This window comes from Argiope bruennichi, chromosome X1 (assembly GCF_947563725.1).
Source record: "Argiope bruennichi chromosome X1, qqArgBrue1.1, whole genome shotgun sequence".
NCBI classification, from domain to species: Eukaryota; Metazoa; Arthropoda; class Arachnida; order Araneae; family Araneidae; genus Argiope; species Argiope bruennichi.
Window position 1 is genome coordinate 54,511,519 of NC_079162.1, and position 25,782 is coordinate 54,537,300.

General features: G+C 29.5%; 1 protein-coding gene across 1 annotated transcript in view; it reads right to left on the reverse strand.

Annotated features, from left to right (window-relative positions):
- Window positions 1-1,217: 1,217 nt before the first annotated feature.
- Window positions 1,218-25,782, reverse strand: part of LOC129959225 (piggyBac transposable element-derived protein 3-like) — a 43,685-nt gene continuing 19,120 nt past the window's right edge. Inside the window, exon 4 of the mRNA XM_056072049.1 lies at window positions 1,218-1,375. Coding sequence (XP_055928024.1) covers window positions 1,218-1,375 — 158 coding nt within the window. The remainder of the gene's footprint in view (window positions 1,376-25,782) is intronic.

The window sequence follows — 25,782 nt, forward strand, 5'->3', positions numbered from 1 at the left end:
AGTATTTTGAATTGTCTGTATGCATATAAATAATTTTCGCCTATAGTAATTTTAAAGAATTTACACTAAAACGAATTTAGAATCATTATTCAGTTTAAAAACTCTCTTGAGTGTTCTTGAGTTTTCATATATAAACATAATATAACGTTCACTTTATGCTTCATAGTGAGGGGAATAAAAATGTACGTTTTGGATCATTTCCTGTCCATAGATTAGTCTCAAAATTTGATACAGATTAGTGACAAGACCACATACTAAATTTCATTTGTCTGAGTTTAGTGCGTTTTTGAGAAATACTTTTTCATAAATAAACGGAATAACAATCGGTCATTCCTTTTATATCTAAGGCCAAAATTTGGCACATATCTGCATTATAATTATATACATTTAAATTCGTTCATATAGATGCTTGCACTTATAAGTTACCGAGTTCGTAGGATAAGACCGAGTTAATAGACAAATGTCATCCAAAATTTGTCAAATTCCTACAAATAGGTGAAAAAACCACATACTAAATTTCATGTCTGATTATCACTTGCTTTCTTGAGTTATTTGGTTAACAGACTGAAAAAAAAAAACAGGCATATTTCCTAAAATGTACTTTTCAGTCTTGGGGAGATTTGAAAAGCTTGGATTCATAAAAATCTCAAAATGGAATATTTCGACGATTACGATACTTTTATCTTTGCGCACTTTAAATATGAAAAAATGAAATTTTTTTTAACTGTACTAGATGCATCATGGATTGGTAGAGTGAATGACCCAAGATAACACATGACACTTCAACTAATTTCTGGATCGCACATTTGTAGTCTTATTTCTCAAATTATAAAATTATGCGTTTTCATCTCTTAATTTCTTGTTTCATGCAGCATCAGTCACACACACACACACACACACACACACACACACACACAAAAAAAAAAAAAAAAAAGATAAATTCGGTCAAAGATGAAACGATACAATTGTTTATGGTAAGTTTCATTAAATATAACTGTTTGGATGGTAACAAAAAAAAAAATTCGATATAGAGAATAACATAGTAGAAATACAAAACCGTAATATATTAGAATAATCAAAACTAATAACGAATGATTCCAATGGAATTGATAATAATAACAAAAAGCATTATTATAGGAAATTACTCTTGTGTCCTAAATTATATTAATAAATAAAAAACTAGTATACATTTTCAAAAATTAATATTGTATTTCGATTTACAACAGGAGAAGGTTCTGGATCTTCGGAGGAATTTCCTTACAATGAACGAACCGCATTCTTCTGCCATTCAATTTGTAACCAGCTGGTTGTTGTAGTGTAGCCACCAAAGAGAAGATCAGGAAATCTGGTAGTGTTGTCCCATCTTTGGGTGTTACTATAAAGGAAAATGAAAAAACTACTTTATGGTAAGTAATTATTTTGTCATTATCAAATTGGTGTTTTCTATTTTTATTATTTTTGTGCGTTTAATATAAAGATGTAAGTTATAATTTTGAAATATGTTTTATGAAAATGTTGGCTGGTTCAACAATTCAGTTAATTTCAAAGAAGTGATGTAGTAATTTTTCATTTTATGATTTTTTCCTTTAATTCATAGCCCTAAAATAAAGTTATATCTTAACACACATGCAGGGTCGTGAAAGAAAACACAATTAAACCATTTTAAAATGAAATATAATCAATCTAAATGCTGTACTGCATTTCTTAAATGGTTGGTTTTAGAAGAATTTCAATCATAGGGCTCTTGCTTAGGTAAAATTAATGTTTTTTAGGAAACTGCACTATTGCCATTCCTTATAACTTCGATAATCGCTGTATAACACAAACATTGAGAAAATAATATATTTTTTACATAATTGCACTAAAATAACAAATCTTGTTGCGTCACTAATAATAATCCTTTAATTTTTCAAACAATCAGTTTAAATTAAAGAAAAATGAATGTTTGTTAAAAAAAAACTGTGTTCAAACTTCTGTAGCGGATATCTGAGAAAAATATCATTATTGTTGGTGATTTTGATTGAATTTTATTGTCGCTTCTCATTCTAAATTTATAGGGGTTTTTCCCGAATGTTTGCGACAAAAATTTGTTTCGACTGAGTAAAAGGAAAAACGAATGAACTTAATTTATTACAGCAAATAATTCAAATTAAATGCCCTATCATAATGACCAACTTTTCTACTAGATATGTCGTCCTTATGAAGTTCGTCAGTCTTTTTCATAGATTAATTAAAGCATCGCAATATACTATTAAATTTTGTTACGGTTTTATTCAAAGTGCTTGACCTCAAGGTAAAATCTCATTTTAGAGACTGGAGGGGTGCGGATTCGAGACTGTATTCCTCGGAATATCCGCATAAATCCGGTGCAAGTAGTATTTAATATAATAATCGATAAAAATTCGGTAGTGGTAAATAGGGTAAAAAGGGATACCTTCGCCTTTCGGTTTGCAGATAGGCTATTTTAAGAATCAAATATGACGGGTAGGCGAAAAAATAAAATTTTGCCCGACCATTATTTATCGTTGCTGTGCCGTTGCGACAATGTCTTAATTTGGAGTCACGGTGGCTGGTGGCCTAGTAGCTATACCTTGACACTGAAGCAAAATATTCCAAGTTCAAAACCATTCCCATTAAGTCAGCCCTAAAACAGTCCTCGAGTTGTTTAAAAACGGAATATTAATATAACTATCTACCTATAATTAGTTTATAATTAAAATCAGAACGCTATATCCTGAATAACTGAATGCAATTCGAAGTTTTCTCGGTTTAAAACAATTGCCATAATACCAGAGAAGAAGCCTTATCAAAATTCTACGTGTAAATATTGTTGATAAGGTGGCTTACCTTGAGGAAAGTGCAACAACTTGAGGCTTGATTCTCATCAGTCACCTATAATAAGCATTCAGCGTTTCCCATGAGGTTGCTAAACATTTATGAGAGAAGACACAGAAGGCTTCCTCATGGCATAATTCATCGATCAGAGTTTTGACCTTTAAAGCAGTGATCACCATCTCCATTCATGTTAAATAGTTATTGAGGAAAGTTCATAGCTCCATAGTAATAAGTCAAACCATGTATGTTGACCGAAAATTTAAATCAGTCAGCTAGGAATAATCATCCAGTAGAGTTGCCTTCAAGCGCTTATCATTAAATACTTAGTGGGTTTAAAATATATCTGAATAGTTCTCCAATCAGTATCTGACTTACTGCATCAGATTAAGACACCAAATATGTAATAAGATATACAGCAAATATGTAATAAAAATAATAACAAGAAACAGAAAATGGTTTAACATCTGCTATTAAGTAAGAATGTAATTTAACAGACAAATCATTTGGACAATGTTGAGTATCTTAGATGTCTTTTGTATTATTATTATATGAATTAAAATAATGATAAATATTTCAAAAAATATTCTAATTGTGATCTAAATTAATTTCCAACTTCATTTAATTAGAACGTACATTAAAAAAGGATGATATAAAATAAATGTGGTGTTTTTCCTCATCTCGAATATCAAAACGAAAATTTAAAAAAAAATATTAAGAGAAACAAAGTAGTTTGGCCGAAAAGGAGAAAAGAAGAATGAAAGTATATGATTTTTCCTTTGTTCTATGTTGGGCTATTCTCGTTGTAGTTCTTTGAAGACCGTTTCCTCCCAAGTTAAAAATATGGTTATTCTGTGCTAGAAATCTAATAAGTCATGACTTTTATTTCCAATGTCAAGATGTTTCAGGAAGTTATAAAAGATTTGATCAGTTTAATTACGATAACAGAATGCAACTAACCCACCTATCGGCAATATGTTGAATTATAAGGAAGAAAATGGCGAATTGAGCTATTAAATAATATCTTGAAATAATACATCAAGGAATAAAATGACGAACTGAGCTGTAAAATAATATTTTGAAATAATGTAGGATGTATTCCAGCTGTGCAGCCCTAATGGAAGAGCCGCCACAGCTTCCAAGAGTAGAATCTATTCGGTAGTCTTCTAAATTTCTAATAGAGGACTTTAAGTTCTGCATGCGAAAAACTTTCAACTATGCAGTCATTAGATGAAAACGTTATATATGAACAATTCGTTTGCTTTAAAAAACATTAATGATGAACACAACCAAAGGTTTCGATACTTTTTATAGTAGGCTTTGTTGTGGCGTATTCCATATTCTATGAGGCTAATCTGACTTAATTTATCGTAGACCTATTGCATTGTAACTTTTTATACACTCTTGAAAATTTTAACTTTCTGTAGTTCATTTATATATATACTATAATTATCACAATCTAATTTTTTTATAAAAATGGACAATTTTTACATATTTTCGTCATTTCCTTACAACTTTTGTAATGAAAATAACAATTTTTTTAAACTTTATCAAATATGACTTTCTCAATTTTGAATAAATTTATTCAATATACCTTGTAGCACAGTCAGAAAATGCATTCCTTAACAAATTTTCTTTTCAATTAGAATGATTTAGATATGCGTAAAGCTATCTCTATAGCTACACACTGAATTCTGAACTAACTTATCATCCATCCTCCACATTTTTAATTCTTTTGAAATAGTCACCGATTTTCCTTTATCCGTTTATTTACCAGGTGTACTCCCCCTTATTACTTGTCATCTTGTTTACCCATTCAATTTTGTCCGAGAAGTTCCCAGACATCTCCCATCGGGAAAAACAATCCGTTTGCGTGACCATATTTAATGATTCGCACTGAACATGCGCTAGAAGATGGGCTGTTGCTTTTTCTTACCTCATGCTGAGCAACTTATTTTAATGCGCAACAACACGGAATCTTTCCAAAATTAAACTCCATCAAATTAAAGTCTCGTTTATCGTCGTATTTCGTCTTAAAAATTTATGTATTTTGTAAGCAAACCAATGTATTCTTGGCAGCTTTGCTAGGAAATCAATTCTATCTGATAGCATTCACTTCGAATCTCGTGGATTGTATTTGGGAAAAATCATCTGGCGTTTGTCGTATTCGTGATATAACGTAATTTTCTCTTCAAGGAAAGGTTAGAGAATCTTGAGTATTTGAGGTGTATTTATAATCGGACTTTCTCTCCCTCCTTATTTTTAGTGAAATACGGTTTCTGTGTGTCTTTTATTACTGAAACGTGTTATTCCCTGAATGAAAGTATTAGATGGATTTATTTTTGTTTTCAATAAATAAATGATCAAGCTTCCATCAAAATGAAGCACGTGTCTAATATTTGTGTTATTACATTGACATTTGAAACAGAACCGCTTTTTTTATTTTGATGATATGAAAAATTAGACGAAAATTTATTTATCTAACATTTTTAACTGATGAAAATTTTAAGCCTTACATCACATTTTTGCAAACTGTCGAATGATTCATACACATTCAAGATTTTGTTACTATCCATTGTTTCGAAATTCCTGATATATTTAATAAACATTACTATCTGTAATTCGAAATCCTATTGTTTACGTGGCTTCAAGGTCACTGAATTCCCTATCATTAACTTTTCTCTTGAACCCTTTCCATTCGCTTTTCTGAAAATGCAAATCTGTAAAAGGTTCGTAATCATGCTGTGCTGGATTATTGAAAGTCTTCTGCATCAAATTACGTCTATACACAATATAAAAGCATTTTTTTTTTAATTTACCTTATATTTTGTTTTATACTTTGCTGCAAATAACCGTCATTTTATTTGAAAATCAGCCTTATAAAACTACTGTAATTCATAAATATAGCCATTAGTTTGACAATACTAGTCCGGCTACTGACTTTAGAATTATATTGCACAACCAGAGCCCCAGAACTGTGGTGGCCAAGTGGAAACATTTCTGCTTTTCTTTTTAAGTTAACTTGAATCTTGAAAACTAATATTTCTTTAGTAAATAGCAACAAAAAATTTTCGGGAAGCCTTAATGTAAAGTCCTTGAATTTGCTAACTGAAAAAAAAATTAGAAACTCAAATTTAATTTTAGGAAGCAGAATTTTTCATTAATTTAAATATTAAAATATTTATTACATGGAAAAATATCCATATCGTAAATCTGGAATAATCTTTAGTTGCGTATCAGATTTTTAGATTAAATTGCATTCCTTTCATGTGAAACTATTTTTTCACTAATAACTTTTTATCATAACTATAAAAATAATCTTCTGTTTTATTTGAATAACTAAAGACTTCGATAGCTCCAATGGTATTTCAAAAAATTGATTTCTTCCATCATTATCAGATCTCACATCATCAATTACTTTTAAAAATTATCAATGAAATAAAGGGACTTCTTTATAAATGTATACTTATGCAATAAGAAAATATCAAAATGTGACTCATTTATAATATTCTCAGTAGTACCTCATTAAAATAATATATGTACCTTTCAGATAAACTTTTTGGTATGATTTCAAGCTGAAATAAAGAAACTTTTGTAGAAATGATCTTAAGCATTGTCCCTTGTGTTTATTTAAAGTAAAACGGAATGTAAAAACTGATTTCAGTTCACTTGTATTACTTCAAAGCTTTTTAAAGGGATCTCTAGGTACAACAATACTTAAATTATCATTATTATTTGCATAAGAAAGTCTGTGATGGGAAAATAACAAGGTGAATTATAGCACGGAAAGTTCAGCTCCAAGCAGCAAGAACTCTATTTTAATGTTGTTGCCTTTTTTTATTAGCCATATTCAAATCTTATAATTTAAAATTCTGGCAACACGGGAAAGGCAATTTAAAACCTTTGAGACGTTATGGTAATGTTTCTAATTTTTTTATGACAAATATTATAAAAGAGGCAAGATTTCCTTGAAAAGTCCTCGGAGTCCTGTGTTCCTGTCTAATATCTTTATGCAACTAACTCACTCTTTTACTTCTAAAGAACTTATGAAAAAATAAAATCTGGAATCTTTCCTTTTAATAATGAGAATTGTGCCTGTATGCTTATGTCAATTACTAACATAGTTTCTTAATTAAATGCTGATAATTATTTGGCTTGGAACTAGATTTCATGAAGTATTTGTATATGTAACTTCCTAAGCACGCTGCTTTGCATGATCATTTTCTCATCAGATTCTTATGATAGACCAAAAGAGGAAGAATTTAAAATAAGTAACTGTCCATTGTTTTAATATCTTTAATACAGTGGTGTTCAAATTTCATTTAATGTAGTTTACAAACTGAAAACACAACTATTATTCCTTTTATAAAATAATATATTCATTTATTTTCTTTATTATGCTGCCAAGCTCATTTTTCAACTCTTTTCATTTCAAGTTACTCTGCTCTAAGACGAAAAAAAATTGAAGTAATGTGAAAAAATATCACTGGTTAGAAATGTCAGTAATATAAAAAAATTATGAAAAATAAAGTAAGTCTTTGTTTCAGAATAATAATGAAAGAGATTAGAGGAATAAATTAATTTAATTAGCTAATTATTGCCATGAAAGTTATTTGCAAACTACTTTTAAAATTATCCCCCAAGTGTAAAAATAAACTTAATGCGAAACAAATACTTGAGCAGACAATATGAAATTGCTCACCTGAAAAGCATGATCTTTGAAGATTCTGTAATAATGAATTGACTGTATAAATCAGAATTATCGTTAAAACTGCCAACCCCACCCAACCACTTCAAGGAATTGTGTCGGTTTTGAGTTATTCCTAGTCTAATTTTAGTGAATCAATAACGTTATGTGTAATAAGTTCCATTTAAAAGCTCCCCAGCCATTTGACAATGATGTTGAAGCAAATAAGCATACATTCATGCATTTACCGAATGGCCTCAATATTACAAATACTATGTTTCTCGATATTTGTAATGACAAGTGTCCTATGGCTTTGATGGAAGCAGCTATTCTTCAAAGCAGTGACTGACATGTTTTCTAAAAGAAATAAAATGCATGCTAACAAAATTGGCAACCCTTAATTTCAGATTGCATGTTGGCGTTTTGGAGCTGTGAGTAAATCCCACCCACCCACTTTATCCTTTTAACGAATAACTAAGAACCCTGTCATCACTATTTTTGGGGAGAAATCTCGACTGTAAGATCAAGCAATGTTTTCCATTCATCAAATATGCATTGCCGCTGGTCTCTAGCACGCAGAAACTGCCTTTTTTTGGTTTTGCAAATAAATCAAATGAACTCTTGTGTTTCTGACGTTGGCTATTAAAATCAATTCCTTACAAAATCTATTTCGTGTAAAGTGGTATAAAATAATTTTGAAAACCATTCATTATATTGGACTTCCATTTATCCGTTGTAACTTTTCTATTATTACACACAATGCTTGCCAGTCATTTCGCATTTCTTTCGTCCATAACTTCTTCCAGTCCAATTATTTCTCATTTTTGGGTTGGCTGTCATCCTTTGAAGAAGTGAACCGCTATTGCTATGTGAGTGAACAGCTATTACCCGAGAAAAAGTCTAAGTAATAATGTATACTTAGAAATGTATGAGTAATAAAAGTAACTGAAAATATTAGTAATTTTTGAGGCAATTGGTACCTGTTTTTCTGGCTCCCACAATCACGACATGCTCAAAATCACTCAAATGTTTTTAATGAACGATCGAATTTCGACGTTTACAACTGCGTCTGCATAGAGCAAATCTTTTTACTTTGAAAACGATTTATAATTCAGGTCAAATACTATAAGGATAAGTCAAAATTTAAAATAATACTGTAGGCATTTGAAGTATATATCTTGAGATTTCTAAAATACATATCTATATATATAAATATGTAGTGTTCTCGGAGGCTTTAAAATATAATAGAACAGGCAGTGTAATTTAGGATTTGAATTTCTTAGGCGATATCTTCTTGGACCTTTGGCTTGAAATGAAAGTTGTCGAAAAATTGGTGTATTTCACCCAGTTGAAATTTGTTATCACAATTTAAAGCGCGTTCTGGAAGAATCAATGTCTATTAAAGTATTATGCCAAATAAGATTACTCAAAATGAATAGTCTTGAGATTTGATTTCATTAAAACAAACACAATCCTCCAACTGCATAATTATATAACGCCCGTTTAATAGAATCCCAAATTTTCTTCAGAAGAATTGAAATATATTATTTTAGAGTTCATATAAATAAGAAAATAATTCACCTCAATAAAGTAAGAAGTAAATGTATTGACCCGCTCAGAAAGGGAGATGCAGCAGTATTTGGACAATTTTACTAATCACGTTAGCCATGGGATGCATAACAGTTTACCCTTCGGAGCTTGTAGTGCTATTTAGCATTTTTAGATCATTCTGCTTTTAAGTCCTTAATTGATTTATTTTCTCTACTACCTAATTAGATTAAACCTTCTAATTTGGGAATACTTTATCTATTTAATTCAAATGAGAATGCATATAAAATGCTTGAAATATTTATCTATTCCATGCAATTTTCATATGATTTGCAATTTACGAATGACTTAACTGTTGTTTAAAAATATAAAAATGTGATAAATCAATGATCGTAAATGGCGTACAGACAAACCAGTTAATGGGCTAATTTGATATAAAAGTGTTTGATCATATCTAAACGATGATATGAATGAATTCAATTAAATAATGAATACATAATTTTAATTAAGTTGAATGCAATTAAATAATTAATCGGTAATACATTAAAATTTTAACCATGAAGTATTTCTATATTGGTACTTTTCCACTTATCTTAACTAATAAATATAATTTGAAATAGTTCAAGCATTAATTAGTTATGCGAAACATAACTGCGATAAATAGGAATTGATTCAAATGCTAAGGAATTTTAAAAATCAATATAAATAATTGGCATTTTATTAGAAATCTTGCACTGAATATAGATAAGAAACACCTTATTTTTTCAATTTCTCTCTCTATATATAATAGGGTGAAAAATTTATTTATCCTCTGTTAAATAAACACATTTATATTAAAATTCAAAACGGAAGCAATTTGAAAATGAGGTACACAGAACTAACATCTAAGCTTTAAGCAAATCATTTTCTGTGCTCAGTCCATGAAGGATGCATTTCAATTCCACTTATGAACTGCTAACTTCTTTTTTGTTAGCTCTCAGAATTACTGTGAAAGTGTTTTCTAGTCAGTTTGATTAATATGCCAAGTCATCTTAATGTCGTTTCCGGCGTTTAAAAGTTAATTAACTTTTCGCTAGAAATACTGTCTTCGTTAGCACTCCAAAGCGCTAAACAAATCGCGTTTCAGTAAAGAAACTGAACTTCTACATGAATTGACTCTCTAAACTCTGCTCTCCCCCCCTCTCTCAACGCAATTCATTTATCTAGTTCCGCTTCATTATCTACATTTTGTGTTTGGGATTATTAAACACATTTATTTCTGCAAACCGGTTCTTTTTCTTTGTACGTGGTAAATATTCCTAATAATGATGGTTGGATATTTAATGTAGATGAATAAAACACGCCGAGTTTTATTTTTAAAGTGATATCATATGGTAATTAATGAGCTTTTGAAAATCTTAATTAAGATTTCTAACGATAGAACAATACTGTTTATTATTTTCTAGAAATTACTTCGTACCAATTAATCTTGAGATAAAGAAAGAAAATATATAATTAAAATAGTTCACTAACCAAAGCGCAATTCACTGGCCCCATTTTGGCAATTTTGATTTCAGATAAAAGTTTATTCCCCTTTGATATGTCATTAGCAGACTTTAGCCCTTATCACTCTATATTTTCGAGAAAAATCTTTAAAAAAATTGTTCTTTTTACTGAATATTACTATGGAGGAAAACCTTGAAAGAGTCGAACTTCTCACAATTTCTTTACCGTTTTGGACAGCTTTTATTTCATATGAAAACGCATGACCTCTAGATACATCATCAATACATCATCCACACTTGTCGTCTGTTCCTGACCACTCTTGAGGAACACAGAGACTTAGTGATAAAATATAGTCTTCAGGCCCAGAGGATTCAAGGTTCAAAATCTAATTCCACCAAAGAACCGGCGTGTAAGCTGATCTGGAACACGTTAAATTCCATGGAACCAAATGTCCTCCATCTGGTGTGGTGCGGGAGTTTGAAGAAGCGTGTGTGAACTGATCGCGATTGAAATTTACGAACCCTAGGATGGCTTCGAAACGGGGCATTAATATAATGAAACTGGAATGAACACCTACCGCCTTTCATTTCTGACAGATATCGCAAAACAAAACTTTATAAGAGTCCCTAGCTTCACTCACTGAACAAATTTCGCCAATTTATTTCACCCGTTCGCTAACATAGCAACACAGAATATTCTTTATTCATTGAACGAGCATAATTTAAAATAATACATTCTTTTGTTTGTTATAAGATGCAGTGCTTCAAAATTGATTAACATGAATACATTAAACTATTCGTATACTATTAAAATATACGCTGGTCGTCAAAGATGACTTGTAATAACTCATGAGAACTTTGAAAAAAATATTGCTAATCCTACATCTCATGGAATTCATACATCTTGATATCATGAGAATGGCATATTATTTTTCTTTAAATGTAGCCGATGAGAGCTTATTTGATAAATGTCAAATATGTCACACTAGCATAGTTTTGGAAATAATTTAATATTGAAGAAAGAAAGAAGATGTGACCTCCTTGCATAGTGTAAAACACCATTGTATATGTTATGCACAATTACGTTTGCCATGAAACTGTGATATCACTCTGATTGACTCTAACCAACTCTTTTTTTTTTTAACCAAATGACAATTTTATGAATTTCTTTAAATGAATTCATGTTTAATTCTTAGGTTAAATGGGGCCTGGTAGAGTTTCAGCGGTGGTGTTGGATGATCGGAGGTTTTAGCTCCAAATCTTCGGAAAATCCTGTGCGATAGTGCTCAATTCTGGTTAAATATGTCGTGGATGGATATATTTCCATTCTTGTGTTCCAATTCTAATAATCCCTTTGCCCATTTTACTCTAAGGTGGTAGGCAAATGCAAGCTCATTTATTGTTCGAAAAGCAAAAGTTAACATTATGATATAACCTCCTCTATGAAGAGGAAATTTTCATTCACAGTTCTTAGTTAATTATAAGATGTACCGTTTATTTGAAAATATCTCTTCACATAAGGATTATCTGTACAGTATGGTAACTCGCTTTCAGTATCTAGTTAACATTTTGGGTGTTTTTTATGTGTGCTTGTATTTGCCATTTGCGATTAGTAAATACAAGCATACCCGGAAATGTTTATAAGCGCGCATATCAGTTGTATTGAGTTCTTTTCTCTTATTCAGCATTTCTTTTTAATTTTGTGTTTGGCAATGTATTTTTTTTTCTGTTGATAGATCGGCATTTGTTTAGTTCCGATTTTAATGATTAGTTTTAAGTGTTTCTGAATATTATATAATTATAAGGTTGCAAACTTCCTATTTGATTTGTATTTTTATGGCGGATTTTAATAAAGGTTAATTGACCAATGTATTCTAATTTTTCTCAGAATCTATTTTATTTTGTATTTTGCATAACATTTCAGTAGAAATGCAGATTTCAGCGTTTGCGGAAGGTCATTCGTGAGATCAATTACTTTTTCATGTAATAATTGTACAATATTTTCAATATTTTTTGCATAAACTTATTCGCTTTATTGTTCATTTAATCATATTTATTTTACTTCTCTGTATTTATGTTTAGCGTGCTTCAATATTTCATGACCTTTCATCTTATTTTGTTCCAAGCCAATGTCATGTTCGATTTCTTTTTGTTTGTGGATCATTGTTTGTTTCACACCGATTTCAATAACTATTTTTAATTTGGATGTTCGTGAACCTTATGGATAGAGAAGATCTACTGCAAGGAAACACAACTTTTAATGTTACTGTTTATTTACATCTACAATGTCACAATGTTTTTTTCAACTTTTGAAGCACTTTGACAACGTTCTTGAAATTTTCTGCTACAACATTTGTTAGCTAATCTATGACAATCATATCAGACATAATGTTAGCAGAGTGAAAACGAGTCTAGACAGGCAAATCTTCTAGTTTATCAAATATATTTTGCTCTGTTTCAAACTTTCTATTTTTTTTTAAATTTATCCTCTAAAAGCACGAATTAAGCGTAGTTTTGCTAATAGTGATAAAAATCCTAATAAATAATAGACAGTGGCAAAAAAAATCATGATTAGTGTTGAACAAGATAGCCCCTTTACAAATTTAGCAACCCCTTCAACTTTACAAGAAGATAACAATAAAATAGCTCAATAGCACATTGAACTGCCATTTGTTGCCTCCATATGTTATCGAACAGGGATACCCGATAAAGCTGCTTCAACAATATCAATTACTGCATGTAAACGTAATTTATCTGATAAAAATTATACTAGAAAGAATACAGAACCTAAAAAAAATGCATTAAAGAACTCAAGGCCTGATAACCAAAAACAGAATATTGTTTTTCGATAGAAGAAATGACACGACAATTATTCAAAAAGTGATAGGAAATAAGTTTTATAAGATGGTTATTACCGAAGAACTCATTAAGCTAAAGAAGAAACAAATTCGATGACTTTAGGCTATAAAACATCAATATATATTATTGTTAAATAAATTACAGAAAGCATAATTGATTTTTTACATGCTAATGAGCAATTTATGAATTTTAACATGATTGTAAGTATTGTAAGTGCCGTAAATGCTCGAATCAATAACAGCGCAATTTCGTTGTTTGGAAAACAAAAGAGGAAGATCACTGTAATGGCTAGTTTTCTGATTCTTTGGTATCGCTTTTGCATGGTTATAACTGATTTTACGTCACCTCTTTTGCTCTTTAAATGGAAAAACTAAGTGTCCGAAGGCATTTAACGATCAGAACTGGGAAGGCATCTGGAAATCATCAAGAGTTCCTTTACATATTTTATTTGCCAAGCAAAAATAGCCTTCCTTAATCAGAAAATATGTGATCGAAGTACAGTTAAATAGTATTTAATGGAAATGTGTATCACTCTATCGCATGGAAAATACACATTATACAGGGTGTCTCAAAAACTTTGACCGCTGCTTTTATTCCTTAAATATTGATTATAGACATATACTGTAAATTACAAAGTTGCATCAAAAAAGGTGTAAAATTTTATGAAATCGATTGAAATTTTCAGAGGATTAAACTTCAAAAAATACAAAATTTAAATTTTTATACGGATTCCATACAAAAAAAATTCCCAGTGAATAAAATGTGTCCCATCCTTTAATAAGTTGATGTAGAGAATTTCAGCAATTTATCACAAACAGTCTGAAAGAAATGAAACTACATAAATGCAGACTTAAACCACTTTTCGATGCATGGATATGAGTTCGCAATCAGGAAACATCATGTCGGATGTTCGTGTTTTAGAGGATCGTACACATATTAACAAAGAAAGTAATGATTGAATAAATAAATAATAATTTTGCTATTTATTGGTTCAAAAGTATGAAAAATTTGTAAAAATAATAACTTACAAGAAAGATAACACAACTTAAAGGAAAGACTACATAAAGGAAAGAATACTTAAAGGAAAGATTACCTAAGTTTTTTACAAGTTCATTGATTGTGCTATTTTTAAGTTATATTCTGTAATTCATGATATAAAATTTTAAAGTATTTTTCAGGAAGCATATATTTTAAAATTTGTATTTAAAACTAAAGATATAAAGCATATTTCCTTAGGATGCATTCCTGCGTCGCGTCATCTGCACTGAAGCTGTAAACATTTGCATTTTAATTTGTGATTGACCCATCAGCAAATTTGTTTTAACATATCTTTGAGAGTTTTTATGATAAAATTCTGAAATTTTGTACATGACCTTATTAGAGGATGGGGCATATTTTACTTACTGGGTATTTTTTGTGCGAGGTCCGTATAAAAATTTAAATTTTGTATTTTTTAAAGTTTAATCCCTTGAAAATTTTAATCGATTTCATAACATTTGGCACCATTTTTTACGCAACTTTGTAATTTACAGTATATGTCTGTGATCAATATTTAAGGAATAAAAGCCGTGATCAAGGTTTTTGAGACACCCTGTATATACTTTAAAAAAACTCTGAGAACTAGTCTAACTTCAAATGGCTCGCATTAAAAATCGAATACTTTGAGTTTAGGTGGCAACTGATGATCCTGCCAACAATCTTCAATATTTAGTTAAATATATAGTAGCAATTTATGCGTCAGTATGCTTTAACATTAAGTTGGCAATAAACTGCAAATTGCCTTATTTTCTATTTGGCGAATTAAGCTGAAATGATTATATATCTTACAGGTACATAGAAAATGTATATTAAAAAAATAAGAATTTCTTTGCAGCTTCAGGGTTGCTGCAAATTTTTCACTAAGTGCTTACCAAGATAATAACTTTTCCCTCTCTTATATGTGGTTAAGATTAAGAAGCATTTCTGATTTTTTTAAAAAAAACAAGTAGTCCCCAAATAACTGTATCTCTGTAGGAAAGCAAATAAAGAAATGTAATAGCTTCCTTAAAAACAAGCTTATTTTAATCCTCTAAAAAGTGAAAAACTATTTTTAATTTTAAAAGATGCAAAGAGCTATTAATATAATTTAAGTCAATTGCATTTTAACGATATTCATGATGCATTTTAATTATTAAAATAAAATAAAAAATATTAAAAAATCTTTTTGGTTCTTTTCAAGTTCATTACCAGGTGGCTATAAAATAATATTTTAAAGATTTATCAGTTAACTAATGAATAAGTTCTGAAAGTATGAAAATGTTGTTTTGCAATCAGAGACTCGTATATGCAAAATTTCGGAATTTTTAGTACAAAATAGGAGGGACTGAAAAATCCATTTCAAAATTCCATATTACGAATATAAAACAAGTAAGCTTGAATAAAAACATATAAGAATAAGCAATTGATTACTAAGCCATAATGATGAATTTGAAAACAATGAATATCAATAGATCAAAAAATATTTCTCATTTTACTCCTCGGACGACAAAAAAATAATGACTTATTTTCTTAAAAGTATTCTTATTTGATATCTTTTTTTTTAATGTTTTCCTTTGCTGATTAAAAAATAGCTATTTCATGTTAATTTTTAGAAATAATAATGAAAGATATTTCATTTAAGTGGTCCTCTTTTAAAAATAACGATATTTCAAGCAATATTTTCCACTTTCAAACTCTAAGACGCAATTTTATAATTTAAACATTTTTTTAATAATTTAAAGGAATTATTTTCTTTAAGTTCGGCGTAACAGAGGACAGTATATGTAATCATTAATATATTGAGTGGGAACTAAACCAAAAGTTTAAGAATAAATGAAATTTCTTGTATGTTACAAGAATTTAATGTAAATTATCTTTTTTTAAAAAAAAAATCTTAAATACCGCGTAATTTTGCAATGTATCATCACAGCACTTATATTTTGGGTTCATTTCATAGAGAGTATTAGAAATAAAATAAGTACCAAATTTCAGATTCATATTTCTAATATTATTTTAGTATTCGTGTTTGAAAAACGAAAAGTTCTGAACAAACCATATTTTGAGAAATATGGATTTAAAGTATGAAATATGGGTTTTTTGAGAAATATGGGTTTCATTTCAATCTTTTTATCGGATGATAAAATTCTTTCTAACTCCTTGATTGGTGAATCATTTCTTTTATTTCTTGAGTTTATTCATTTTTTTTTCTTTGCTTTGATTTTTTTTTCTCTTCTAATGAAAATTTATTGTGATTTTCTATGCCGGAGTAGATCTTAATATTTCATCCCATTTTAACTTGCAAATTAATGTTAACTAATTAATAATTGTCATAACTACCGTTTAAATGTTTTGTATGTGTTTATTATCAGAAAATAGGTTGTAATGGAAAATCAAGGTACTTTAAAATTCAGAATTAAGTAAATTAGAACAGTGCCATCAAAAACAAGGAAATTCGTACTGAAAATATTTCAAAATATTTAGTATGTGGTAAAAGGATACAAGATAGATAAAGATAATAATTTTTAAATAATCTAAATAAAAATATCTTCCATTTAATTCCTAATTCTGTAGACAAACGGTTTTAAGAACGTAAAAGAACAGGCTTTCATATAAAACATTAAAAAAACTGGGACTTACTGTCAAATTGGGACTTACGGTGAGTTTTTCACGTAGGCGGATAGTTCTGTGGACATTCTTATTAGTAAGTACTTCGATAGGACGAGCTAAAGGGGTTGTCTAATTATAGACTTCCTTCATAAGTATGACAACTTTTTCCTTTCAGGGAATCGTCAATCAACTTAATTCGAACAGATTTAGTAGCTTGACGTGTTAAGTCACAGATTTCCTCAGTACGTGTGTCCGAGATGCAAAGTTCATTAGAAATGCATTCCTCCTTTATACTGTTAGGATTAACGAAAGCTCTCTGTCAAATCCTCCTTACAAATGATCACCATATCGACTTCCTGTTTTGCGCAGTGGCTTAAAATCGTACTCCTGAAAGAGGCTAATTCTATCCCTTGAGGGGTGACTGGGTCATTAATAGGGGTTTCAAGTAACATGTGGGACGAGTTCTGTGAGCAATACTCGATAAGTATTTTTAGTCTTAGGCTGGAATGAGGGTATTTCGAAATTGATCGGATTACAATTAAAGCTCATTTTATGCACACAAAAAATCCAAGTAGTGAATACCTTGTAACCTTGTACTAAGAGTACACAAAAAGAAAACAATAAACTTTGTAAGAAAAATGTCAGTAAGGATTTGGTAATATTTAATACTTAGAATGAATAATACATAATTAATATTTAAATAATCTTGAAATAAATATATAATTAACAGTCATGATAGAAGAAACCTACAATAAAAAAGTATCAAATTTTAGGCGAAATCCATCAGAGGGCATTCTGTCAATTTTTCGGCCGCATACGAACACGATAACTCTTAAACCCAGAGAACCAGATGGATTATGTCTGGTATTTAATTTTATTATCTGAACTGTTGGCATGTACAGATAATTCTGGGCTACTTCCGTCTAAGGGTTGATACTGTCTTTCTGTCATTTCATCGATATGTGAATGCGATAAGTCAAAACCCTAGAAGATAAGTATATGAAACTTGGTTTCAGAGCCCAAATTATAGACGTGTAGACATATATTAAAATAAATCGGTTAAGGAATTTGTCTAAATACATGTCTTCACCTACTATGACTGATAATCCTCACTGTACTATGAAGTTTCCCTTGGTTAAGACTTATGTGGGTAGCTGTTAGTAGATAATTTTCGGGTTATACCATATCACCAACGATGTGCTTCGTGCACGGTATTGGGGTGGTAACACCGTACCTTAATGTACTATGAAGTACTTATAGAAAACGTGCCATATTGTGTTGATGTAAAATACATGCTTAATTATTTTCACTGTTCTACAAACACGCCATATTGCATTAGAATAGAAAAAAGTTGAAGGAAAAGAATATCCTCGTTGGTTTCTACTGCTTGAATGTTTTATGATCCTACATTCTAACGCTAATATTGTTACTTTTGTTGTGTACCATAACAGATGCGGCTTGTAATGATGTCACAGGTAACAATATTAGAAATGGTGCAACAGTGATTGATTATGAAGATTTTTAAAGATAGAATGCGAATTTTTATTCATACCTTATAACATCCACGTAAATGTTCCACAGGCCTTACTCATATTTTATCTTTGCATTAAAATTTTGAGAATATCAGGGGAATTTTACTCTAAAGAGTTCAATTCTCTTAAAAGGGTTTGTTAATTTCAAAATTTATGTTTTAAATACCAACTTGCCCTTCAAAATAGCGTAATATTGATTAATTTAATAAAAGGCAATTCATCCTGCTGAGTATAAATTTTAATATAATTTAAAACCAAAACTTTTCCATCAAATTTGCGTACTCACTTCGGCGGTACATATTAGGTGCATTATGAAAAACAATTTTTTTTTTCTGAAATTGAAAATTTGAATTAAAAGCGATATTGTCAGTCTATAGTTATGTGTTTATGAAAAAATATTTATTCAAACTGAAAAAATGCAGGTCTCCAGGAATAGTTCTAAAGTTTGAGTGTTTCGATTAAAAAAACATAAACAGAAAGCAAATTTTTATTTTTAATAATAAAAATGCTAGTTAACAATGAAAGAAAGTAAATCTTTCCCACGTAAAATTTAGATATCTAGGAGTAGCAGTAAAAGGACCGACTTTTAACAAATCAAAGATCTGTGTTAATAGTTTGCTTCTAGTCTAAGTTTTAAATAACAAATAATAACAAATATTAATTTAATTTTCTTATAACCATACTAATAAATCCCATTTTAAAATTGAAATTTGTGCACGAGATTCATTTTTTTTGTTATTAAGCCTATTTTTTTGGAAAAATTTTTATTTTGGGAAATAAAGCAAAATTTTAAATTAAAAAGAACTTTATTAAAAAATTTACAAATAATATTCATTATTTTAAAACATAATGTATTTTATGTTTATAGAAAATAAAATCATATTTATTTATTTCTGGAATGTAACTTCAGATTAGAAATGATACTTCGTTTCAAAGTTCGAAGCTTGTTTCCTGACCAGAAATCATGATCTAATAAACCCATCTTTTTGTTTGAAATGCCAAAACTAAATAGAAGCTTTTGTAATCTATTTTACCTTTATATCATTAGTTCCTGTTTCATCGACCAGCTCTAACTCTTGCTTATTTCAGATAGTTATAAATGATTCTATTATTGTTGTAGACTACCAATTAGGGATATCCATATAGTTATCTGTCTCAAAATTAGCTTATGGTGGTTTGAAGATCCTCTTTGCTCTTAAATCTCTTCTCTAACTCGAAATTTCTGAACCTTTTTGCTCTAGTTCTAGATATCTAATATTCCTTTGTGAATAAAACAACTTGCACAAAAGGAAACTTTCCGAGTATACCATAAAAGTTTTTCTCTACTAAGAATAACAGTTCTTTATTGGATAATTACCATAACTTGATTCTCTAAGTACATGAGACATTGTACTATCGCAAAAATGTGTTGTAATATATAAATAATTCTTGGATAACGATTTATAGTAAACCATGAAAGGAGCATATATTTTGCTAGTTTTTTTTTCAAACAGCGAGATTTGATCAAATGGTGCAATGTGCAAACATAAAATTTGACATGCCATTGCCAGTATTTTCCATGGGAGATGTTTTCAGGATTTCTGCTATAACTTTCTTTTATATTTGTCTATTAGTACATAATGTCGTTCTACCTCCCTGCACACATTCCCTTTACAGAAATAATACAATCGAATAGCTGTGAAACGGAAGTAGCAACTAACACCCCACAAAGCTCGGTATGATAACTCTCCCCCGAGCAACCTTATTATATCTAGAAAAAAATATATAAATTATTTACATTGCTGGTCTTGCAGTATACCGCCAAACATGATAAGCAAATACAGATTATTGTTTCTAAGATAAATAAAATTTAGTATCAAATACAAAAAATAAATATTTAAAATAGTGGTAAAAATAAAAAATTAAACATACTATAAAAATTATGCATAAAAATAAATTAAAATATTAAATATAAACGAATATCGATTGTAAATAAAGTTAAAAATACATTTACTTTAAAGAAGACTAAACAAGTAATTAATATATATATAACAAAGCGAAAACTTATAAGCAAAATAAAAATAAATAAGAAAAATACAAAAATATAAATTCAAAAATTCAGTATTTACTGAAAAATAAAGTGAAATAAAATATAGAAAGAGGGATAATGCATCAACAGTTCTTAAAAATAAAAACATTAAAATGAAAAAATCTTGTTCGCATACTACTAGGCTTGGGCACCTATGCATTCATAGAAAATAATTAATAAATTTGGTCAAATGTCACAAAAAAAGTGAATTTAAATTTACGTGAAACATTAGAAGTTTCTGAATCGTGCATTTGCTGAACATTGGATTAGAGTGCACACATTGCTTTCATTAGATATTTCGTTGAAAAACTTGTTAATTTTTGAATATAAACAGAGTGTTTCATCTTGTATTAGAGTATTTCATTTGGGACAAAAGTAGGGATTTCCAATATTTCTTCAGCATTCCATATTGGTAAAGAGTAGACCAAAACTAATTGTTTGATGAGTAGATGTCTGGAATTAAACCGTTTTGATAATGCATCAGAAAAGGGAAGCTCTAAGAAAAAAATCACCAGTAGTCCAGTTTGCGACAATATTTTATAGCCTCCTTTTTGAAGCAAAGGCAGTTGTTGTATGTTATTGTTTTTTTTAATTTATTTATTTTGCTGTATCTGGTTCCATGTACTTCGTTAAATTTACTGCAATTACTACAGGTTGATTCTGGAATCCCTCTTCTCCTGATTCTGTGCCTTCCGAAGCATGATCCACATCTTGATTTATTGTATTTGCATCTGTCCCTTTCTAAGTTGAAGAATGCGAGGCGTTTACTCAGTTTTTTATGTGAAAGAACTCTTTCATTTTGTGTATCTCCAAGTTCATTGTAACGGTTCTAGTGTCCAATATCTTTTCCATCCCCTCCGATGGTGTCTCCAAAACCCAATGTGATGTGAATTGTCTACGGCGTTTTATCATAAATCTAATTTTTGTTTCAAATTCTGTGTAAGGAATTTTTGTGCCGCAATTTCAATATCATCTACAGTGCTAAAATCTAGGAGATCACATACGATGGTGCTCGGGTATTTTTTACAAAGTATCCCGGCTGTTATATTTTTCTTCGGTATTTTTCTGAATATCGTTGAGCAGTGTTTGAACATCTTCATCTTTTTCACAAATAACTGGCTACTCCTTTTTAAAAGTAGGTTTCACCATTTTAAAATTGATGGTTCGTTTTTCCGGAGACCTGAGTTGATGTGTGATGTCGTAGCCTCTTCCGTCGGGAATAGAATGAAAGCAAGATTCTTCCTGCTTTTTACTGCTGTAGCATAATAAAAGAAACATGTCCCTTGTTGTCGTTCTTCTAATCTTGTATTTGGACTCCTATTCCGCTTAGCATGCTGAGTAGCTTTCCCTTTATCCTAACCAATAAATGGAACTATTTTTTTTAATACCTCTGTTACTGATTTGTCTTCATTTTTTAGTATTTCATTGAATGATATTTACTATAGTTTTTTTTTATGTTTTTATAAATTTTCCATTTTTAACTGGTTTTGATTCAACCTTTAATACATTTAATACTGGTTTTGATTTTAACCTTTAATACATTTAATATTTTATGACCTCATTCCCTAAGGATGGGCTGAAATTTAAAAATATGCCTATTGGTGAAAAAATAATAAGTATTTCGTACGGATTCCAAGATACCTATGAAATTTGGCATTACAGAATTCCTTTTTTTTGTTGTTGTTGTTGTATACAATTAACGTTCTAAACCTTATACTTTCCTACTGGAGAAAAGTTTTGCTTTTTATTTCATTATGTAATCTTCTTCATACACAATTCATATACGTTCTTTTCCAACTTTTATATTTATATTATTTTTTATTTTGTTTTTTTTTTTCATTTTTTTTTCTTACTTGAAAAATATGCTTAATTTCATAAATAAGAAATAAGGTGGGTCTAATAAATGCGTTTTAAATTTGAAGCATTGTTTATTTGTAGAGTTATAAGAAAAATTGAATTAAAAAGTAAACTAGAAGCAACTGAAACCCTTCAAAATATAACTCTTCCTTTTGTTAAAAATCAGAAATTTTATTGCTAATCTAGGATATCTAAATTTTACCTGACACAAAATATAATTTTTTTTTATTATCAATTAGTATTTAAAACTTTCTATTTTTATACTTGAAGATTAAAATTTGCTTTCTATTTATGCTTTTTTAAAGAAAATGATCTAAGTTTCTGACCAACAAAATTCAAACTTAGGGCCCATTCCGGATGACTTCAATATATTTCATTTTAACTAAAACTTTTTTGATAAACTTGTGATCATGGCGACAACTTTTTAGTCAAGATTTATATTAATTTGATCAAATAAAATTTTGAATTGCAAAGAAAAAACTGTGTGTGTGCGTGTGCGTGTTAGTGTTATATCCTAACAAATGTACTACATTTGGAATGATGCAGAGAAGATAAACATGGACAAGAATGGCATTCAAAATCAGTTCCAAACTTTTAAACTTTTTTTATTTAGTTTCACTTGCTTCATATTCATTGAGATTGAATTCTGTAATCAATTTTTTACTCGCTCCCTGATGTTCTAGAGCTTTGAAATCTCACACACTTTTTGTCTTCTCGCCTAAAATATACTGTCTTAATTTATTTAGAATTTAACCATCAGGCAACTATTAATAAACTTAAATTTTTATATTCTATAAATAATGCTAGCTTTTACAGAGTGTGAGAAAATTCTGAGTATTTAAAAATAGAAAATAATTAAATAAAAAAATTTCAGCTTTTTATTATACAAATAAATTTCTTTTTTTAAAAAAATGCTTTCATTCATCGTCTTTAACCTTGTAAGATATGGCACGCTGGAAAGCCAACTAAATGTTATTATTAAAATAAAAAAATCCTTATCTTTTTTTTTTTTTATGCGCATTCGCCATTTTGAATTTCACCCGATTTCATTGCATTTATTTTTATAAAATAATTCTGCCCTTCTATCTTCCTTTTTTATTGTTTTAATTCTTACAACAACTTCGGTTGGGTCTTAAAAATTTTATCTCAGTGTATTTACTTTTAAACTTTACGGAAGCAGTTTAGCCAAAATCTTGAAAAAAATGAAGAAAGGAAAGCAAAAAATATCCTATGCATACATAAACATTAGAGATAAGCTTACTTGCATCTTTTTGGTATGCAAAATAGTTAGCAATGTTTTTAAATAGGATGCTCGCTTCTGAGTTTATTTGTATATACAATATAAAAACAATTACTTGAGGAGAGAGATAAATTTGTAAATGTTTTAAAACTATTTTAGAGGAATCGGAAAATTTTCGGGTACTTCTGGTTCATTTTATATTGTTTTGGCTTTTAAATAAAAATTATAAGAAAAATTTATACAACAAAATATGTGGCGTGGTTTAAACCAATTCTTCTACTTGGAATTTAAGCACTTAACGACTGAAAACAGATTAATTTGTCCTTATTAAACTATCGAATATTCATGTTCTGTACGAAACAATCAACAAGCAAAAATATATAAAAATAATATTCTTTTTATATATTTTCTTTTACTGTTTTTATAATTAGACTTTAGACAAATATTGATCTTTCATCTTTGAGACCCGTCAAGAAAGTAGATTTAAAATCCGCAAAGTATTTGATAAGTTTTTCAAAAACAAGTCTTCTCTCTGAATATTTTGCTATGTAGATAAAGTTGGGCAAATATGTTTTGACTTAAAAAGCATTACAAATTTCGATTCCGTGAAAATTAATTCAATAGATTAAAAGCCTATGCAATCACAATAAAAGTTTAATTTAAGCAAAAATTTGAATTATGAAGAACTGAATCTAAAATCGCTTTCAGCAAATGTAAAAGATAATTTTAAATTAAAAACGGCTGAAAGATCTATATTTAATAAAGTAAATGTTTTACTAAATAATGCACAATTAATCAATAAAAAATAAGTAATTTCAATTAATAAAGTTATATTTGAATTATTTAATAATTTTTAAAATAACAACTTCAATTAATAAGTAATTTCAATGAATACTATAGAGCATATTAAATACAAGAATTGTACAATGGTATTTCCAAATACCCATAATAATTCACCTCTATTATTTAACAAATTATAAAATAACCTTTTTATTTATTTTATAGCTGAATGCACTACAAAAGTTTACAATTTTATTAGTAAAGTCTTCGAGTAAATTAAATATTTCAAAAAAATTATTCACTTATTACCACTGAAAACGGCATGGTAAAGATGTGTTAAATTAGAAAGGCAGAGAAGTGTTTAACTTGCAAGATAGAAGTGTAACAACTCGATGTTTTTCAATTTTTTAGTTTTGACTTCCAATTAGCCATGAAATTCCAACAGCAAACGACATTTCAACATTTTTTATTTGGCATTTAAGAGACGAGGGAAAAAACTCAATTTACTGAGAAATTCGAATTGGCAAAGCTATGCTGTAATATGATTTTAGAGTATGCGATATCAGCCCAGCAACTGATTTGAAAGCAATCCAAATCAATTCTTACAAAAGTTCGTTGCTTTAAAATTTTCAAAGATCGCATGGAAATCAAACAGAATCTTACCGCCCCTAAAGAGTTGTCAGCAATTTAATGTGCAAAGGGCCGATCTCGCATTCTGACAGGCGTTGCAAAATCGATTCATTACCACGGTAAGCTGGTAATCGCTTGAGGGACAATATAACGCCCATACTCAGGTATTGAACTTTGGTCAGCTAAACTTTACCCCTCCTGTGTAAATAATTTAATTAAAAGTTAATTTTTTAGTAAGGTATGCTTTTAGGCATAGAAATTGAGTTTGTGGTGTTGATTCTGCATTAGGAGGTGGGGTGCGTCAAATTAAAACTAGGATCTTAGAGTTCTAAACTGTGTAGAATGAAAGGGTCAAACATACCAGTGTAGAATGCTTTAAGGCTATGTAAATATGGAGGAGGTTCTCGGACAGATCATAACGCCATCCAAATTGAAATATTAGATGCCTCTAAAAGCTCTCCAGGCTACAAACAAGTTTGAGTTATTGCAGGATCGAAGATTTTGCCGTTTTCCGTAAAATTAAGAGAGACTTCTTCCTCAGAATGTATTTATCTTAAGCAACAGTGAAGCCTTATTTTTTCTGTATATTTTTATTTACTTTGACTTGCTTTCTGTTTGTAAAGAGGGACTTTTCCGATCGA